Genomic DNA, 14,573 nt, shown 5'->3' on the forward strand with positions numbered 1-14,573 from the left:
CATAATAGACTTAAATGGATGCCTAATCCTTTTGTCTGATATAACTAATGTTTAGATTGAATGTTGCCAGAATTTAAACAAAATAAGTGCTTGGAAGAGAAGCAATTCATAAGCCTGGTGCCCTTAACAACCTTGTCTGCACCATCTACATATAATTAAACTCTTCCTGTATGTTAGATCCTAAACTGGAACTAGAATAGTCCTTAACCTTTTTTTTTTTTTTTTTTTTTTTTTTTTTTGAGACGGAGTCTCGCTCTGTCGCCCAAGCTGGAGTGCAGTGGCCGGATCTAGGCTCACTGCAAGCTCCGCCTTCCAGGATGACGCCATTATCCTGCCTCAGCCTCCCAAGCAGCTGGGACTACAGCCGCCCACCACCTCGCCCGGCTAGTTTTTTTGTTTTTTAGTAGAGATGGGGTTTCACCGTGTTAGCCAGGATGGTCTCAATCTCCTGACCTCGTGATCCGCCCGTCTTGGTCTCCCAAAGTGCTGGGATTACAGGCTTGAGCCACCGTGCCCAGCACCTTTTTTTTTTTTTTTTTTTTGAGACGGAGTCTCGCTCTGTCACCCAGGCTGGAGTGCAGTGGCACAATCTCAGCTCACTGCAACCTCCACCTCCAGGGTTCAAGCAATTCTCCTGCCTCAGTCTCCCGCCTCAGTCTCCCGAGTAGCTAGGATTACAGGCGCCCACCACCAAGCCCAGCTAATTTTTGTTTTTGTTTTTGTTTTGAGACGGAGTCTCGCTCTGTCGCCCAGGCTGGAGTGCAGTGGCGCGATCTCTACTCACTGCAAGCTCCGTCTCCCGGGTTCACGCCATTCTCCTGCTTCAGCCTCCCATGTAGCTGGAACTACAGGCACCCACCACCACGCCCGGCTGATTTTTGTATTTTTAGTAGAGACAGGGTTTCACCGTGTTAGCCAGGATAGTCTTGATATCCTGACCTCATGATCTGCCCATCTCGGCCTCCCAAAGTGCTGGGATTACAGGCGTGAGCCACCGCGCCCGGCCTGTTTTTGTTTTTTAAGACAGAGTCTTGATCTGTCGCCCGAGCTGGAGTGCAGTGGTGAGACCTCAGCTCACTGCAACCTCCACCTCCCAGGCTCAAGCAATTCTCCTGCCTCAGCCTCCCAAGTAGCTGGGATTACAGGCACATGCACCACGTCCGGCTAATTTTTTGTATTTTTAGTAGAGACACGGTTTCACCATGTTGCTTAGGCTAGTCTTGATCTGTTGACCTCGTGATACACCTGCCTCGGCCTCCCAAAGTGCTGGGATTACAGGCGGGAGCCACCGCGCCTCGTCTAATTTTTGTATTTTTAGTAGACAGTACAGTTTAGGTTTTGCCATGTTGGCCAGGCTGGTCTTAAACTCATGACCTCAGGTGATCTGCCCACCTCAGCCTCCCAGAGTGCTGGGATTACCGGTATTAGCCACTGCTCAGGCCATCCTTAACAACTCTGAATTTTCCTGGGGACAAGTAAACCTTAGGTTTCCATTAACATATACACCTGCCAGGCCAGTGGCCCACGCCTGTAATCCCAGCACTTTGGGAGGCCAAGGCGGGCGGATCACGAAGTCAGGAGATCGAGACCATCCTGGCTAACACAGTGAAACCCTGTCTCTACTAAAAATACAATAAATTAGCCAGGTGTGGTAGCATGTGCCTGTAGTCCCAGCTACTCAAGAGGCTGAGGCAGGAGAATGGCATGAACCCAGGAGACAGAGCCTGCAGTGAGCCAAGACTGCGCCACTGCACTCCAGCCTGGGCGACAGAGCTAGACTCCGTCTCAAAACAGGGTGAAACCCCGTCTCTACTAAAAAAAAAAATACAAAAAACTAGCCGGGCGAGGTGGCGTGCGCCTGTAGTCCCAGCTACTCGGGAGGCTGAGGCAGGAGAATGGCGTAAACCCGGGAGGCGGAGCTTGCAGTGAGCTGAGATCCGGCCACTGCACTCCAGCCTGGGCGGCAGAGCGAGACTCCGTCTCAAAAAAATAAAATAAAATAAAAAATAAAAAATAAAAAATAAAAAAATTTAGCTTCTACCCCAATATGATCTCAATTGTGTACCTTTGTGGACAGTCACCTGTGTGTCTGTGTCTATGTACAAAGAAGGTCTAAGCTGGGCACAGTGGCTCACACCTGTAATCCCAACACTTTGGGAGGCCAAGGCAGGTGGATCACTTGAGGTCAGGGGTTCGAGACCAGCCTGGTCAACATGGTGAAACCTCGTCTCTACTAAAAATATAAAAATTAGTCAGGCGTTGCACGCCTGTAGTCCAAGCTACTCAGGAGGCTCAGGCAGGACAATCACTTGAACCCAGGTGGTGGAGGCTGCAGTGAGCTGAGATTGTGCCACTGCACTCCAGCCTGGGGGAGAGGGCGAGACTCTATTTAAAAAAAAAAAAAAAGTCTGAAAAGAAATGTACTAAAATAATGGTAATGTTATTTTTCTTAGGATAGTGGGATTATTGGTCATTTTCTGCTTTATATAACCCAAGCTTCATTTGCCTTTTAGCAATTCAGTCAACATGCAGACCCAAAACACATACACTCACCTGCTCACACACATACATGACAAGCCACGTCCACACAGATATCCCACTCCTACATACACATCCCTCTCCTGCAGACACATGCTCCCACACATCTCACCACACATATATTACACACACACATATTACACACATCACATACATAACTGCTCACACACACACACTCTCACTCTCATTCACACACACCTTCACTCAAATTCAAGGCTAACAGACTGGAAATGATACAGAGCAAATAAAAGGTGATGCCAGGCCGGGCGCTATGGCTCATGCCTGCAATCCCAGCACCTTGGGAAGCTGAGGCCTGAGGAGGGTCGCTAGAGCCTAGGAGTTCAATAATATGCCTGGGCAATATCACTATACTATACATCGTCTCTACAAAAATAATTTTTTTTTAATTTTTATATTTTTAGTAGAGACGGGGTTTCACCATGTTAGCCAGGATGGTCTTGATCTCCTGACCGCGTGATCCACCCGCCTCAATCTCCCAAAGTGCTGGGATTACAGGCGTGAGCCACCGCGCCCAGCCAATTTTTTTAAATTAGCAGAGCATGGTCATGCCTGCCTATAGTCCCAGCTACTCAGGAGGCTAAGATGGGAGGACTGCTTGAGCCCAGGAGATGGAGGTTGCAGTGAGCTGAGATCTTGCCACTGCACTCCAGACTGGGTGACAGAGTGAGATCCTGTCTCAAAACAAACAAACAAAAAGGTGCAGTCAAATGTCCCTAGGAACTTCCTACTGCCACCAGCGGCGGTGCCGGAATAAAAAAACGTAGGGAGATCTGAGCATCCACACTTCCTTCAGCAGCCTATTTCTGCAAGTACTGAAGACAGACAATGCCTACCAAGGTTACTGAAGGACATTCTCTGGAAAGAATCAGTGGCTATTAAAATACAAATGCTTAAGTGACTGTAAAAATAACATGTAAAGTCATAATCTTTAAAAACAAAACAAAATTAATCCTTTCTCACAACACTCCTAGAATTTATTTTACAATCTCTGCTTCATGATGGGTGGTAGTAAATACAAAAGCATCAGCCCTCGCAGCATGAAAGGGTCATGTCAATCTCCAGAGATGGTTGAAGCCTTAAAAATCACCTATTCCAACTTCATAGCTAATTCCTGGATGCATCTGACTATAAATTCCTGTTTCAAGAAAATATAGGCCAGGCGCGGTGGCTCAAGCCTGTAATCCCAGCACTTTGGGAGGCCGAGACGGGCGGATCACGAGGTCAGGAGATCGAGACCATCCTGGCTAATACGGTGAAACCCCGTCTCTACTAAAAAATACAAAAAACTAGCCGGGCGAGGTGGCGGCGCCTGTAGTCCCAGCTACTCGGGAGGCTGAGGCAGGAGAATGGTCTAAACCTGGGAGGCGGAGCTTGCAGTGAGCTGAGATCCGGCCACTGCACTCCAGCCTGGGCGACAGAGCAAGACTCTGTCTCAAAAAAAAAAAAAAAAAAAAAAAAAAAAAAAAAAAAAAGAAAATGTAACCAGAAAGCTCCACTTGCTCCTTTCATCTGCTGATTCCTGCTAACATAACACTGTGTTACATTACACCACACCTGATCTATCACCAGATGATGTAATTAGATCCAAACACACCATGACATTGCTAAAGAAAGAGGGACACAAAAGCCACCTGTATTATAAACAGGAGCTGCTTCTATTAAAAATTCAGATAATCCATTTAAATAATTTAAAATGCTACCTTCATAAACAGATTACACAGAAGACATTGAATGTGATACCTCTGAAAATTTGATAAAAATTAAGATACTTGGCCGGGCGCGGTGGCTCAAGCCTGTAATCCCAGCACTTTGGGAGGCCGAGACGGGCGGATCACGAGGTCAGGAGATCGAGACCATCCTGGCTAACACAGTGAAACCCCGTCTCTACTAAAAATACAAAAACTTAGCCGGGCGAGGTGGCAGGCGCCTGTAGTCCCAGCTACTCGGGAGGCTGAGGCAGGAGAATGGCGTGAACCCGGGAGGCGGAGCTTGCAGTGAGCTGAGATCCGGCCACTGCACTCCAGCCTGGGTGACAGAGCGAGACTCCGTCTCAAAAAAAAAAAAAAAAAAAAAAAAAAAATTAAGATACTTGGCCGGGCGCGGTGGCTCAAGCCTGTAATCCCAGCACTTTGGGAGGCCAAGGCGGGTGGATCACGAGGTCAGGAGATCGAGACTATCCTGGCTAACATGGTGAAACCCCGTCTCTACTAAAAATACAAAAAACTAGCCGGGCGTGGTGGCGGGCGCCTGTAGTCTCAGCTACTTGGGAGGCTGAGGTGGGAGAATGGCGTGAACCCGGGAGGCGGAGCTTGCAGTGAGCCGAGATCACGCCACTGCACGCCAGCCTGGGAGACACAGCGAGACTCCGTCTCAAAAAAAAAAAAAAATTAAGATACTTGGCCAGACGCGGTGGCTCATGCCTGTAATCCCAGCACTTTGGGATTACAAAGTGGTGGGTGGATCACCTAAGGTCAAGAGTTCAAGACCAGCCTGGCCAACATGAAGAAACCCCTTCTCTACTAAAATACAAAAAATAGCCAGGTGTGGTGTCAGGCGCCTATAATCCCAGCTACACAGGAAGTTGAATGAAGCAGGAGAATCGCTTGAACCTAGGAGGCAGAGGTTGCAGTGAGCTGAGATCAAACCATTGCACTCCAGCCTGGGCAACAGAGCGAGCAAGACTCTACCTCAAAAAAAAAATAAAATAAAATAAGATAATCCAGTTGTTATCATCAAGGACAGTAATGTGACTGGACTAAGAGTCTCTCATGTGCTCAATATTTTGAAATCTCAAGGTAGAAAGTACAAAAACTTACGATCTTTATTGCTGTTATCCAGTTTATCTGAACTGTTCCCTAGGGTTTTTTTAAAAAAATCATTAATGTTTTCAAAAGAATCGATATATTTTGGAAATACATACTGAAGCATTTATGGAAGAAATGATATAATGTCAGGAACCCACTTCAAAAATCATCTAGGGGTAGTAAGTGGGTAGTTTACAGATGAACCAAGACTGCTGAAACTGAGGAATGGCTACAGGGTTACATAACATGAAAATCAACCTTTCTTTACCCTGTAAATTATCTGCTGCCGAACAGTAACTTAGCTTGAAGAAATCAAGAGCTCTCCTCCATCCCAGGAACCTGGTCCAAGTCCAGGCACTCAGATCATACCCAACATTGCTTCTTCCTCAGCCATCCAGAAGAACAGACAGAAGGAGTAATACCACAGGAGATCCCTTCCACTTTCCCATCCTCATCAAACCCCAAGTCATCCAGTCCTTGCCCCCAACCTTCGAATTCCACCAAGAGCTGTCAGAGTGAAGAATTTTGTCTCACTTGTACTTTGTGATGACAAGAAAGCTCAGCCCCAAATAGCAACCCGAAGTTTTTCCCATTGTGATCATTAAGGGAGGTTATGACAAAAGCTGTTTCTCAAATAAAAATAATTGTATGAAAGTCAAAAAGTTATTATCACAATAGGGATATTGTGAGCCACCACATTTAAGAAGAGGCATCTAAGGTCTAAGAGCCAAAAGATCTAGTTCTACCCCTGTGAGGCCTTGGGAGAGCTACATTAACCTTTCTGAGTTTCTGGTTTCTTACCTGCAAAGTGGGGATGAATCATGCTTGCCTACCATCTCAGAGAACTGTGGTATAATCCAGTGGAAACATACCTGAGCCTCACAGAAGCTCTCTATCAAAGTTGGGTTATGGTAACAAGGAGCAAAGGTGGTACTCTCCTGCCTTCTTTGCTGTACTAAAGCAAGAGTATGTTTGAGAGAAGACACAGTGCACTAGCCAACAGCAACCAAGGGAGCTCAAGGTGCTCTCCAGGTCAGAGGCAAGAAGGAAACACAGCAAAACACCTAGACCAGCAACCACCATCCACACTGACGATACCGGAAAGTATCAGTCACATATTTTACTGCCCATTAGAGTAGGTGGAAAACTATCCTGACAATATCCCAACTGGAGCTAAGCACGTGAGCAGTGCAGGCTGCCCCACAGGCACCTGTCTGTACACCTTCTTAGTGTGAACTCAGTAAGGAACCCTGATTTATCAGGCCCCTTTTTTTTTTTTTTTTTTTGTTTTTTTTTTGAGATGGAAGTCTCGCTCTCGCCCAGGCTGGAGGGCAGTGGCACAATCTCAGCTCACTGCAAGCTCCGCCTCCTGGGCTCAGGCCATTCTCCTGCCTCAGCCTCCCAAATAGCAGGGACTACAGGTGCCTACCACCACACCGGCTAATTTTTTTGTATTTTTTAGTAGAGACGGGGTTTCACCATGTTAGCCAGGATGGTCTCGATCTCCTGACCTCGTGATCCGCCCGCCTCGGCCTCCCAAAGTGCTGGGATTACAGGCGTGAGCCACCGCGCCTGGCCATCAAGGTTCTTAATGTTATGACTGACACCCTAAATAGCAGTGTGCCAATTTTACCTCTTTTCTGACAGACCTTTGGCTTAAACATGCATATGTACTTGAACACCCACTTACCAGATGCCTGCATGTGTGAGAAGTCAACAAAATACAAAAAATTGACAGATGCACCTTAGGGATTTCCTACAAAGTAAACTATTTAAAAGTGAGCGCTGGTATTATTTGATGTCCACCGGGTTATTGGCAGAACACACACGGCCCTGCCGTTATCTCCACTTAAACTTATTAAGTGCTGAGGTAGATAGCAATGACTGCATCTTCCGGCCCACCTTCCCCCCAGGAGCAGGCGCCCTGAGGACCGCGTGGACCCCTGCCACACTGTATTGTGCGCAGTGCCTGTCCACGCATTTCACCTCTCCTGCTAGAGTGGAGGTGGCCCTAATGGAGTTCTGCTAGACTTCTGTATTTGCCAACAAGCTCAGAGGCTCATTCCCTTCCTCCCCAAAGGCACCAAAGTAAAAATTCTTAATTCCAGGACCTTCTACAAGCATCGACTGTCTCCCAAACAATAAAAGATGAAATCTAAGTAGAAAAGATGTCAACCACGCACAGTAAAGTAATTGTGCTCAAAATAGGTATCTATCAGTAGGATCTCAAGGTGTCTGGGCAGCCTGGCCTCTGCGGCTCGAACTTGGGTAAATTCAGCCAAGCAGTATCTGGGCCCTCAGGCGAGGGAATTGCGGGGAACTTTTTCATTCAGGGGCACGTCGATTAGGCACCCTGGGGGGGTGTCCCCAGGCCAGGAGCTGACCTCTGTAAGATCCAGCTGACGGGGCGATGGGGGGATGGGAAAAAACTGACTCCCCAGAATAGAACCTCCTTTTAAGAAGGGAATAGGGACTCCAGTGAAATTCAACCAGAAAACCAGGGCCGAAGTGGTGAATAAGCAGCAAAAGCAGGACTCGCAGGTCTTGACAATGCCTTTCCCGACTCCATGGGCCGCGTCGACCGGTCCCACATCAACCCCGCAGGCCAGACGCGCACCTGCCCGGTTCCCACGCCCCGGCCCGGGCCGCTCCGTACCTGCTCTGCCCCGTAGACCGTGGCAAACTGGACGAAGTCCTCGATGCGGACGAAACCGTCCCCATCCCCGTCCAGGGCATCGAACACGGCTCGGAGGCGGGGGCCGTCCTCCTGACTCCCCGCGGGCTCGCTCGGAAGGGGGTGGGTCTGGCTGAGATCCGAGGGCTGCGGCGGGGACCCGGGACCCTCATCCAGCGCCAGCTCGCCCGCCGTGGGCGCGGGGAAGGGAGAGAAGAGGTCGACCTCGCCCCGCGCTCGGTGGCTGCTGCTGGACCCCTGCAAGCGGTAAGGCGCGCTCTCCGGGCAGCCCAGGGGGCCACACTCCTCGGGCTTCTCAGTCCAGGAGAACAGCGGGTCGAGTTCTGGAAGCGGTGCCTCGGAGCGGGGCCCTGGGCCCGGGGCTTCCGGGCTCTCGAGCTGCCCCAGCGGGCCGGAGCGTGGCGGCGGGGCGGGCGCCCCGGGGTCCCCCGGGCCTCCCTCCAGCCCCGGGGCCGGCCCGGCGCTCCAGCGCGCCCCGCCATCCGCAGCGGCTCCGGGCGCAGGCTCATCCAGGCCCGGGGGCTCCGGATCGGAGCCGGCGGCGAGCGCTCCGAGGCGTAGCTCCGCAGGGCCCGGCGCCGGCTGCGTCGCCCCCGGCCCGTCCGGCCCGCCCGGCTCCGGGTCGGGCCCCGGCGGCTCCGAGCCCGGGGGCGAGGCCGGCGGGGCCGACGCCATGCTCCTTAGAGGCTAGTGGTGCGGAGGGCGCGGGCGGCAGACAAAGGCGCTCAGGGCGCGGCGGCGGGCGCGGGCATCCCCTCGGCGGCGCGGGCGGGCGCGCGCGGGGCGCCCGGGCTGCTGGGGCTGGCGCTCGGGCCCTGCTCCGTCCTCGCCCATCTTCGCGCCGCGCCTCAGCTGCCCTCGGCCCGGCGGCGAGGCGGGCGCAGGCCCATGGCGGCGGGGCGGCCTAGGGAGGGCGGCGAGGGGCCGGGCGGCGGGCGACAGCGGACGGGGGCCGAGGACACCGGAGGCCGCGCAGCCTGTGAAGCAGGATGAGGAGACTAAGCAGGCTGAGGCTCCTGAGGTACCCGGAGAACTAACGCCGCCGCCGCTGCCCCGGCCCCGCCCTCCGTCGGGCTTGACGTCAGCACGTCCCGGCGGTGCCCCAGCCCCTCGCCGGCTTCCTATAAAGGCAGGCGCCGGGAGTGTCGCGGCAGTGCGGCGGCTGCGGGGGGTGTTCCGCTGTCTTGTATGCCTCGTCTCGCCGGAGCTGGGGTCTCGAGCTTCAGGCGCGGGACGCCGGGGTGCTCCAAGGCTGCGAGTGGAGGCGTGGCGTGACGTGACGTCCCTGGCAAGGGGCGCGCGGAGTCAAACCTTACTTAGAACGGTTCCCGACGTACAGCTACTAGCGGGCGCAACCGAGACCGCGACCCACGCATGGTGCGGACGAGTAAACGGCACCGCGCGGCGAGCGAGAGACGCACAGGGACATAGCCCCCTGGGAGCTGAGCCCTTCCGGGGTAAAGCGTTCTCACGTTGATGAGACCAGGAGGCGGCGCACTCTTGGCTCCGCGGCCCAGGGGTTGCAGGTGCCTCAGGGGTTGCGAGGCGCAGACGCTGCAGAGGGCGAGGCCCAACCCAGGCCCCGCGCTGACCCGGCGGACGCAGGGTCTGATACGGAGTGCGGAGGGGCCCCAGACACGCAGTCCATGTCCCTCGAAACCAGAGGCACGCGCGGCCACGCGCTAGGCCTTTCCCTTAAGCCTGTGACCAAGGTCTCCAAGACGCCCAGCGTTGGGACGGGCGCGGTGGCCCACGCCCAAGCAGGAGGATCGCTTGAGCCCAGGAGTTCGAGACCAACCTGGGCACCAAAGCGAGACCTCGTCTTTACAAGAAAATAAGACTAAAGAAGACACCCAGCGTTAATCGCCCGTCTGCAGCCAGCCTCACGAGCACCGTGGCCGCGTTTGACAACTGACCTCTGTGTCTAGGTGTCCCTGTCCTCAGAGGGACACAGAACCTCAGACAGGACCACAGCCTGGCGGCAGGCATGACGGTGGGACAGACTAGTTAGGAGCAGGTGAGGCACTAAATTTAGCCTGTCGTGATTTGTATCAGGGAAATGATGAAGTTGTATTTTTACACACCTTGGGCACCAACACAAGATACGGTTTCGTAAGCAGCTTTGGCAAAAATCAAAGGAACGGAACCTCTGCTTCCAAGTGTACGGTCAGGAGCAGCGTATTAATTGAGTGAGTCATCTCCCGTGGCAAAATCTCAGGGGACATGGGACCAGACTTTGTGAGGCTGGCATTGGGAAAAGGAAGGTGAGGGGTCCCCCTCCCCAAACTATATTCTCATTTTCTTGTAAGAGCTGTATGTGTTCATGAGGAAGATACTGCATTCAAAGAACGAAATCACCTCCAGCTTTGGCAAGAATTCAAGTTTGGGCTGATGCCTTTGGCCAGATAAAATTTTCAGAAGCAGTGATAGTGATGTGTCAACCTTTCTAAATAGGGGTGTTAGTGTGGGTGAGGCAGAGACAGCAGGCTGCCTCTGCTTTTATGTGCCGGCGCTGCCAGAGGCAGAAGGCTGGCTTTCTGAGAGCAGGGACGCGCACGCTCTGTCTGTGCCAGGGCTGGAAAACGTCCATTGCGTGCCCGGCTGGTGCCTTCCATGGAACCACAGCCTGGAAGCCTGCACCTCCCTGCCTGGACCAGTTAGAAGCTGTTCATGAAAAACTAAAGAGACAAGTTCCCATCTATCCGTCTGCTGTTCAGACCTACTATCTGTGCCCCTTGGTAGGCTGTGAGCTGTGGCAGTTCCCTTTTTTTTTTTTTTCAGACAGGGTTTTGCCCTGTTGCCCAGGCTGCAGTGCAGTGGTGCAACCATAACTCACGGCAGCCTCAACCTCCTAGGCTCAAGAGATCTTCCCACCTTAGGCCAGGGGCAGTGGCTCACACCTGTAATCCCAGCACTCTGGGAGACTGAGGCAGGCAGATCACGAGATCAGAAGACAGAAATGGTGAAACCCCATCGCTACTAAAAATACCAAAAAAAATAGAAATTAGCCACCACCTGCCACGACCCCTGGCTAATTTTTTTTTTTTTTTTTTTTTTTTTTTTTTGAGATGGAGTCTCACTCTATCACCCAGGCGGGAGTACAGTCGCGCGATCTCAGCTCACTGCAACCTCCGTCTCCCGGGTTCAAGTGATTCTCCTGCCTCAGCCTCCTGAGTAGCTGTGATTACAGGCGTGTGCCACCAAGGCCGACTAATTTTTTGTATTTTTCATAGCGACAGGGTTTCACCGTGTTGGTCAAGCTGGTCTTAAACTCGTGACCTCAAGTGATCTGCCCTGGCCTCAACACGCGTTTTGGAGGGTATAAATATTCAAACCATAGCCACCATCTTCTCTGTTGTCACGTGTTAGAGAAAGATTGTCTCTTCTGGGCCGGGCGTGGTGGCTCATGCCTGTAATTCCAGCACTTTGGGAGGCCGAGGCGGGTGGATCATGAGGTCAGGAGTTCAAGACCAGCCTGGCCAAGATGCTGAAACCCTGTCTCTACTAAAAATACAAAATTTAGGCTGGTCGCGGTTGCTCACGTCTATAATCCCAGCACTTTGGGAGGCCAAGGCGGGCGGATCACGAGGTCAAGAGATTGAGAACATCCTGGCAAACATGGTGAAACTCCGTCTCTACTAAAAATACAAAAATTAGCTGGGTGTGGTGGCACATGCCTGTAGTTCCAGCTACTCAGGAGCCTGAGGGAGGAGAATCACTTGAACCTGGGAGACAGAGGTTGCAGTGAGACAAGATTGCACCACTGCACTCCAGCCTGGCGACAGAGCGAGACTCCATCTAAAAAATTTATGTATATATTAGCTGGGTATGGTGGCCGGCGTCTGTAATCCCAGCTACTCGGGAGGCTGAGGCAGATAATTGCTTGAACACGGGCGGTGAAGGTTGCAGTGAGTCGAGATCACAGCACTGCACTCCAGCATGGCCGACAGAGTAAGACTGTGTCTCAGAAAAAAAAATTAGGTGGGGGCGGTGGCAGGTGCCTGTAATCCCAGCTACTCAGGAGGGTGAGCAGGGAAATCACTGGAGCCGGGAGGCAGAAGTTGCAGTGAGCTGAGATCCGGCCACTGCACTCCAGCCTGGGCGACAGAGCGAGACTCCATCTCAAAAAAAAAAAAAAAAAGACTGTCTCTTCTCATAAGGGCACTGTTCCCATATCATGGGGGCCCCACCTTGCTCACCGCATCTAACCCTAATTATTATTATTATTATTTTTGAGACTAGAGTCTCGCTCTGCTTGTCATCCCAGCACTTTGGGAGGCCGAGTGGCATGATCTCGGCTCACCGATCAAGCTCATCCCTAACCGGTTCAACCCTGCATTCTCTCTGCCTCAAAATACCGAGTAGCCAGGGTGGTACAGGCGCCCGCCACCATCCCAGCTTTTTTGGATTTTTAGTAGAGATGGGGTGAACCTGGGAGACATGTTGGCCAGAATGGTCTCGATCTCCTGACCTTGTGGGCACTGCCTTGGCCATCTCAAAAAAGTACAAAATGGGACAAAAACAAAAAAGCGTGAGCCACCACGCTACTCGAGAGGCCCAGGAAAACCCTAAATTATGCCTTCCAAAGTTGCCTGATCTGAGATCACACCATACACTCCATTGGCATTAGGAAATTCCGTCTCCAAAAAAAAAAAAAAAATGGGTGTGGGGGTAGCATCCCACTACTCTGGGAAAAGAGATAGTTAGAAAGGATTTAACAGACAAAATATTCATTTCTAGAATACACAAAAGAATTTCTCAAAAAACGGTAAAAGAATCCCAGCAACTTGGGAGGTGAGGCAAAAATCGCTAGAAACGGGAGCATATTAATAAGCAGCTCCAGAAGAGGAAATTCAAGTGGCCGGTAAACACATAAAAAAGATCCTCATCCTCGGCCGGGCACGGTGGCTCAAGCCTGTAATCCCAGCACTTTGGGAGGCCGAGATGGGCGGATCACGAGGTCAGGAGATCGAGACCATCCTGGCTAACACGGTGAAACCCCGTCTCTACTAAGAAATACAAAAAAATAGCCGGGCGAGGTGGCGGGCGTCTTGTAGTCCCAGCTACTCGGGAGGCTGAGGCAGGAGAATGCGTAAACCCGGGAGGCGGAGCTTGCAGTGAGCTGAGATCCGGCCACTGCACTCCAGCCTGGGCTACAGAGCGAGACTCCGTCTCAAAAAAAAAAAAAAAAAAAAAACTCTCTTCTCACAGGTAACCAGGAAAATGTGTGAATATAGCCCTGAATACCAATCAGAGTAAGTCTGAGGACACCAGCGAGTGGGAATTTGGCGCTACGCATGCAGCTAGAGGTCGGAGTACTCCAGTGTGGGATCCGCCTTCCGGTGCCTGTCAGAGAAACTGCACATGTTCCCAGGGCGATGGAAAGACTTGTTTCCCTCAGGTGTTTGTATTTCTCTGGAAGAAGAACCGAACGGCTTCAGTGGAGCCTGTTGTCTGTTGTGAAGTGTAGAAGTTTAAGTGAGTACACCACATCTGCACAACTGACACGGCAGACTTCTAGACAAGCTGGGTGAAAAAGCAACTTACAGAATAATACATGCTATATCATATATTTTTTATTTTTATTTTTTAGACAGAGTTTTGTTCTTGTTGCCCAGGCTGGAGTGCAATGGCACGGTTTCGGCTCACGGCAACCTCTATATCCTGGTTCAAGCGATTCTCCTGCCTCAGCCTCCCAAGTAGCTGGGATTACAGGTGCCCGCCACCGCACCTGGCTAATTTTTGTATTTTTTAGTAGAGACGGGGTTGCACCATCTTGGCCAGGCTGATCTGGAACTCCTGACCTCAGGTGATCCTCCCACCTCAGCCTCCCAAAGTGCTGGAATCACAGGCGTGAGCCAACATGCCCAGCCAATTTTTGTTAAGTTTAAAAACACATAATCAATGACCTATCTTGTTTTCAAATGCTTTCATTTGTAGTAAAAAGCAACTTACAGAATAAACATACTATATGAGAATTTTTTATTTTTGAGGCCATTTTTTGCGGTGGCTCTTGTTGCCTGTAATCCCAGCACTTTGGGAGGCAACCCAGTGGGGTGGATCAGCTTGAGGTCAGGAGTTCAAGACCAGCCTGGCCAGCATGGTGAAACCACCTCTCTGGCTAATTTTTACAATTTTTTAGCCAGGCGGGGTTGCAGATGCAGGCTGAAACCCAGCTACTGGGGAGGCTGAGTCAAAGAGAATCGCGTAGCCAAACCCCAGAGATGGAGCTTGCGGTGAGCCAAGAACACACCACTGCACTCTATCCTGGCAACAGAGGGAGATTCCATGTAGTAAAAATAAAAAAAAAAAAATTGGGCCAGTGCGGTGGCTCAAGCCTGTAATCCCAGCACTTTGGGAGGCCGAGACGGGGGGATCACTTGAGGTCAGGAGATCGAGACCATCCTGGCTAACATGGTGAAACCCCGTCTCTACTAAAAAATACAAAAAATTAGCCAGGCGTGGTGGCGTGCGCCTGAAAGTCCCAGCTACTGGGGAGGCTGAGGCGGGAGAAT

The 14,573-nt window shown here is 51.6% G+C and overlaps 1 protein-coding gene across 2 annotated transcripts in view; it reads right to left on the bottom strand.

Annotated features, from left to right (window-relative positions):
- The window catches only part of RAB11FIP3 (RAB11 family interacting protein 3), a 103,001-nt gene extending 93,909 nt beyond the window's left edge, over positions 1 to 9,092 (bottom strand). The window contains exon 1 of one of the 2 annotated variants that reach the window (XM_050774677.1): positions 8,020 to 9,092. In XM_050774677.1, the coding sequence (XP_050630634.1) occupies positions 8,020 to 8,733 (714 nt within the window). In that variant the 5' untranslated portion in view covers positions 8,734 to 9,092. The remainder of the gene's footprint in view (positions 1 to 8,019) is intronic. The other variant, XM_050774676.1, reaches the window with a different exon arrangement.
- Between the last annotated feature and the right edge of the window lie 5,481 nt (positions 9,093 to 14,573).

This window comes from Macaca thibetana, chromosome 20, assembly GCF_024542745.1.
Source record: "Macaca thibetana thibetana isolate TM-01 chromosome 20, ASM2454274v1, whole genome shotgun sequence".
Taxonomy (NCBI): Eukaryota; Metazoa; Chordata; class Mammalia; order Primates; family Cercopithecidae; genus Macaca; species Macaca thibetana.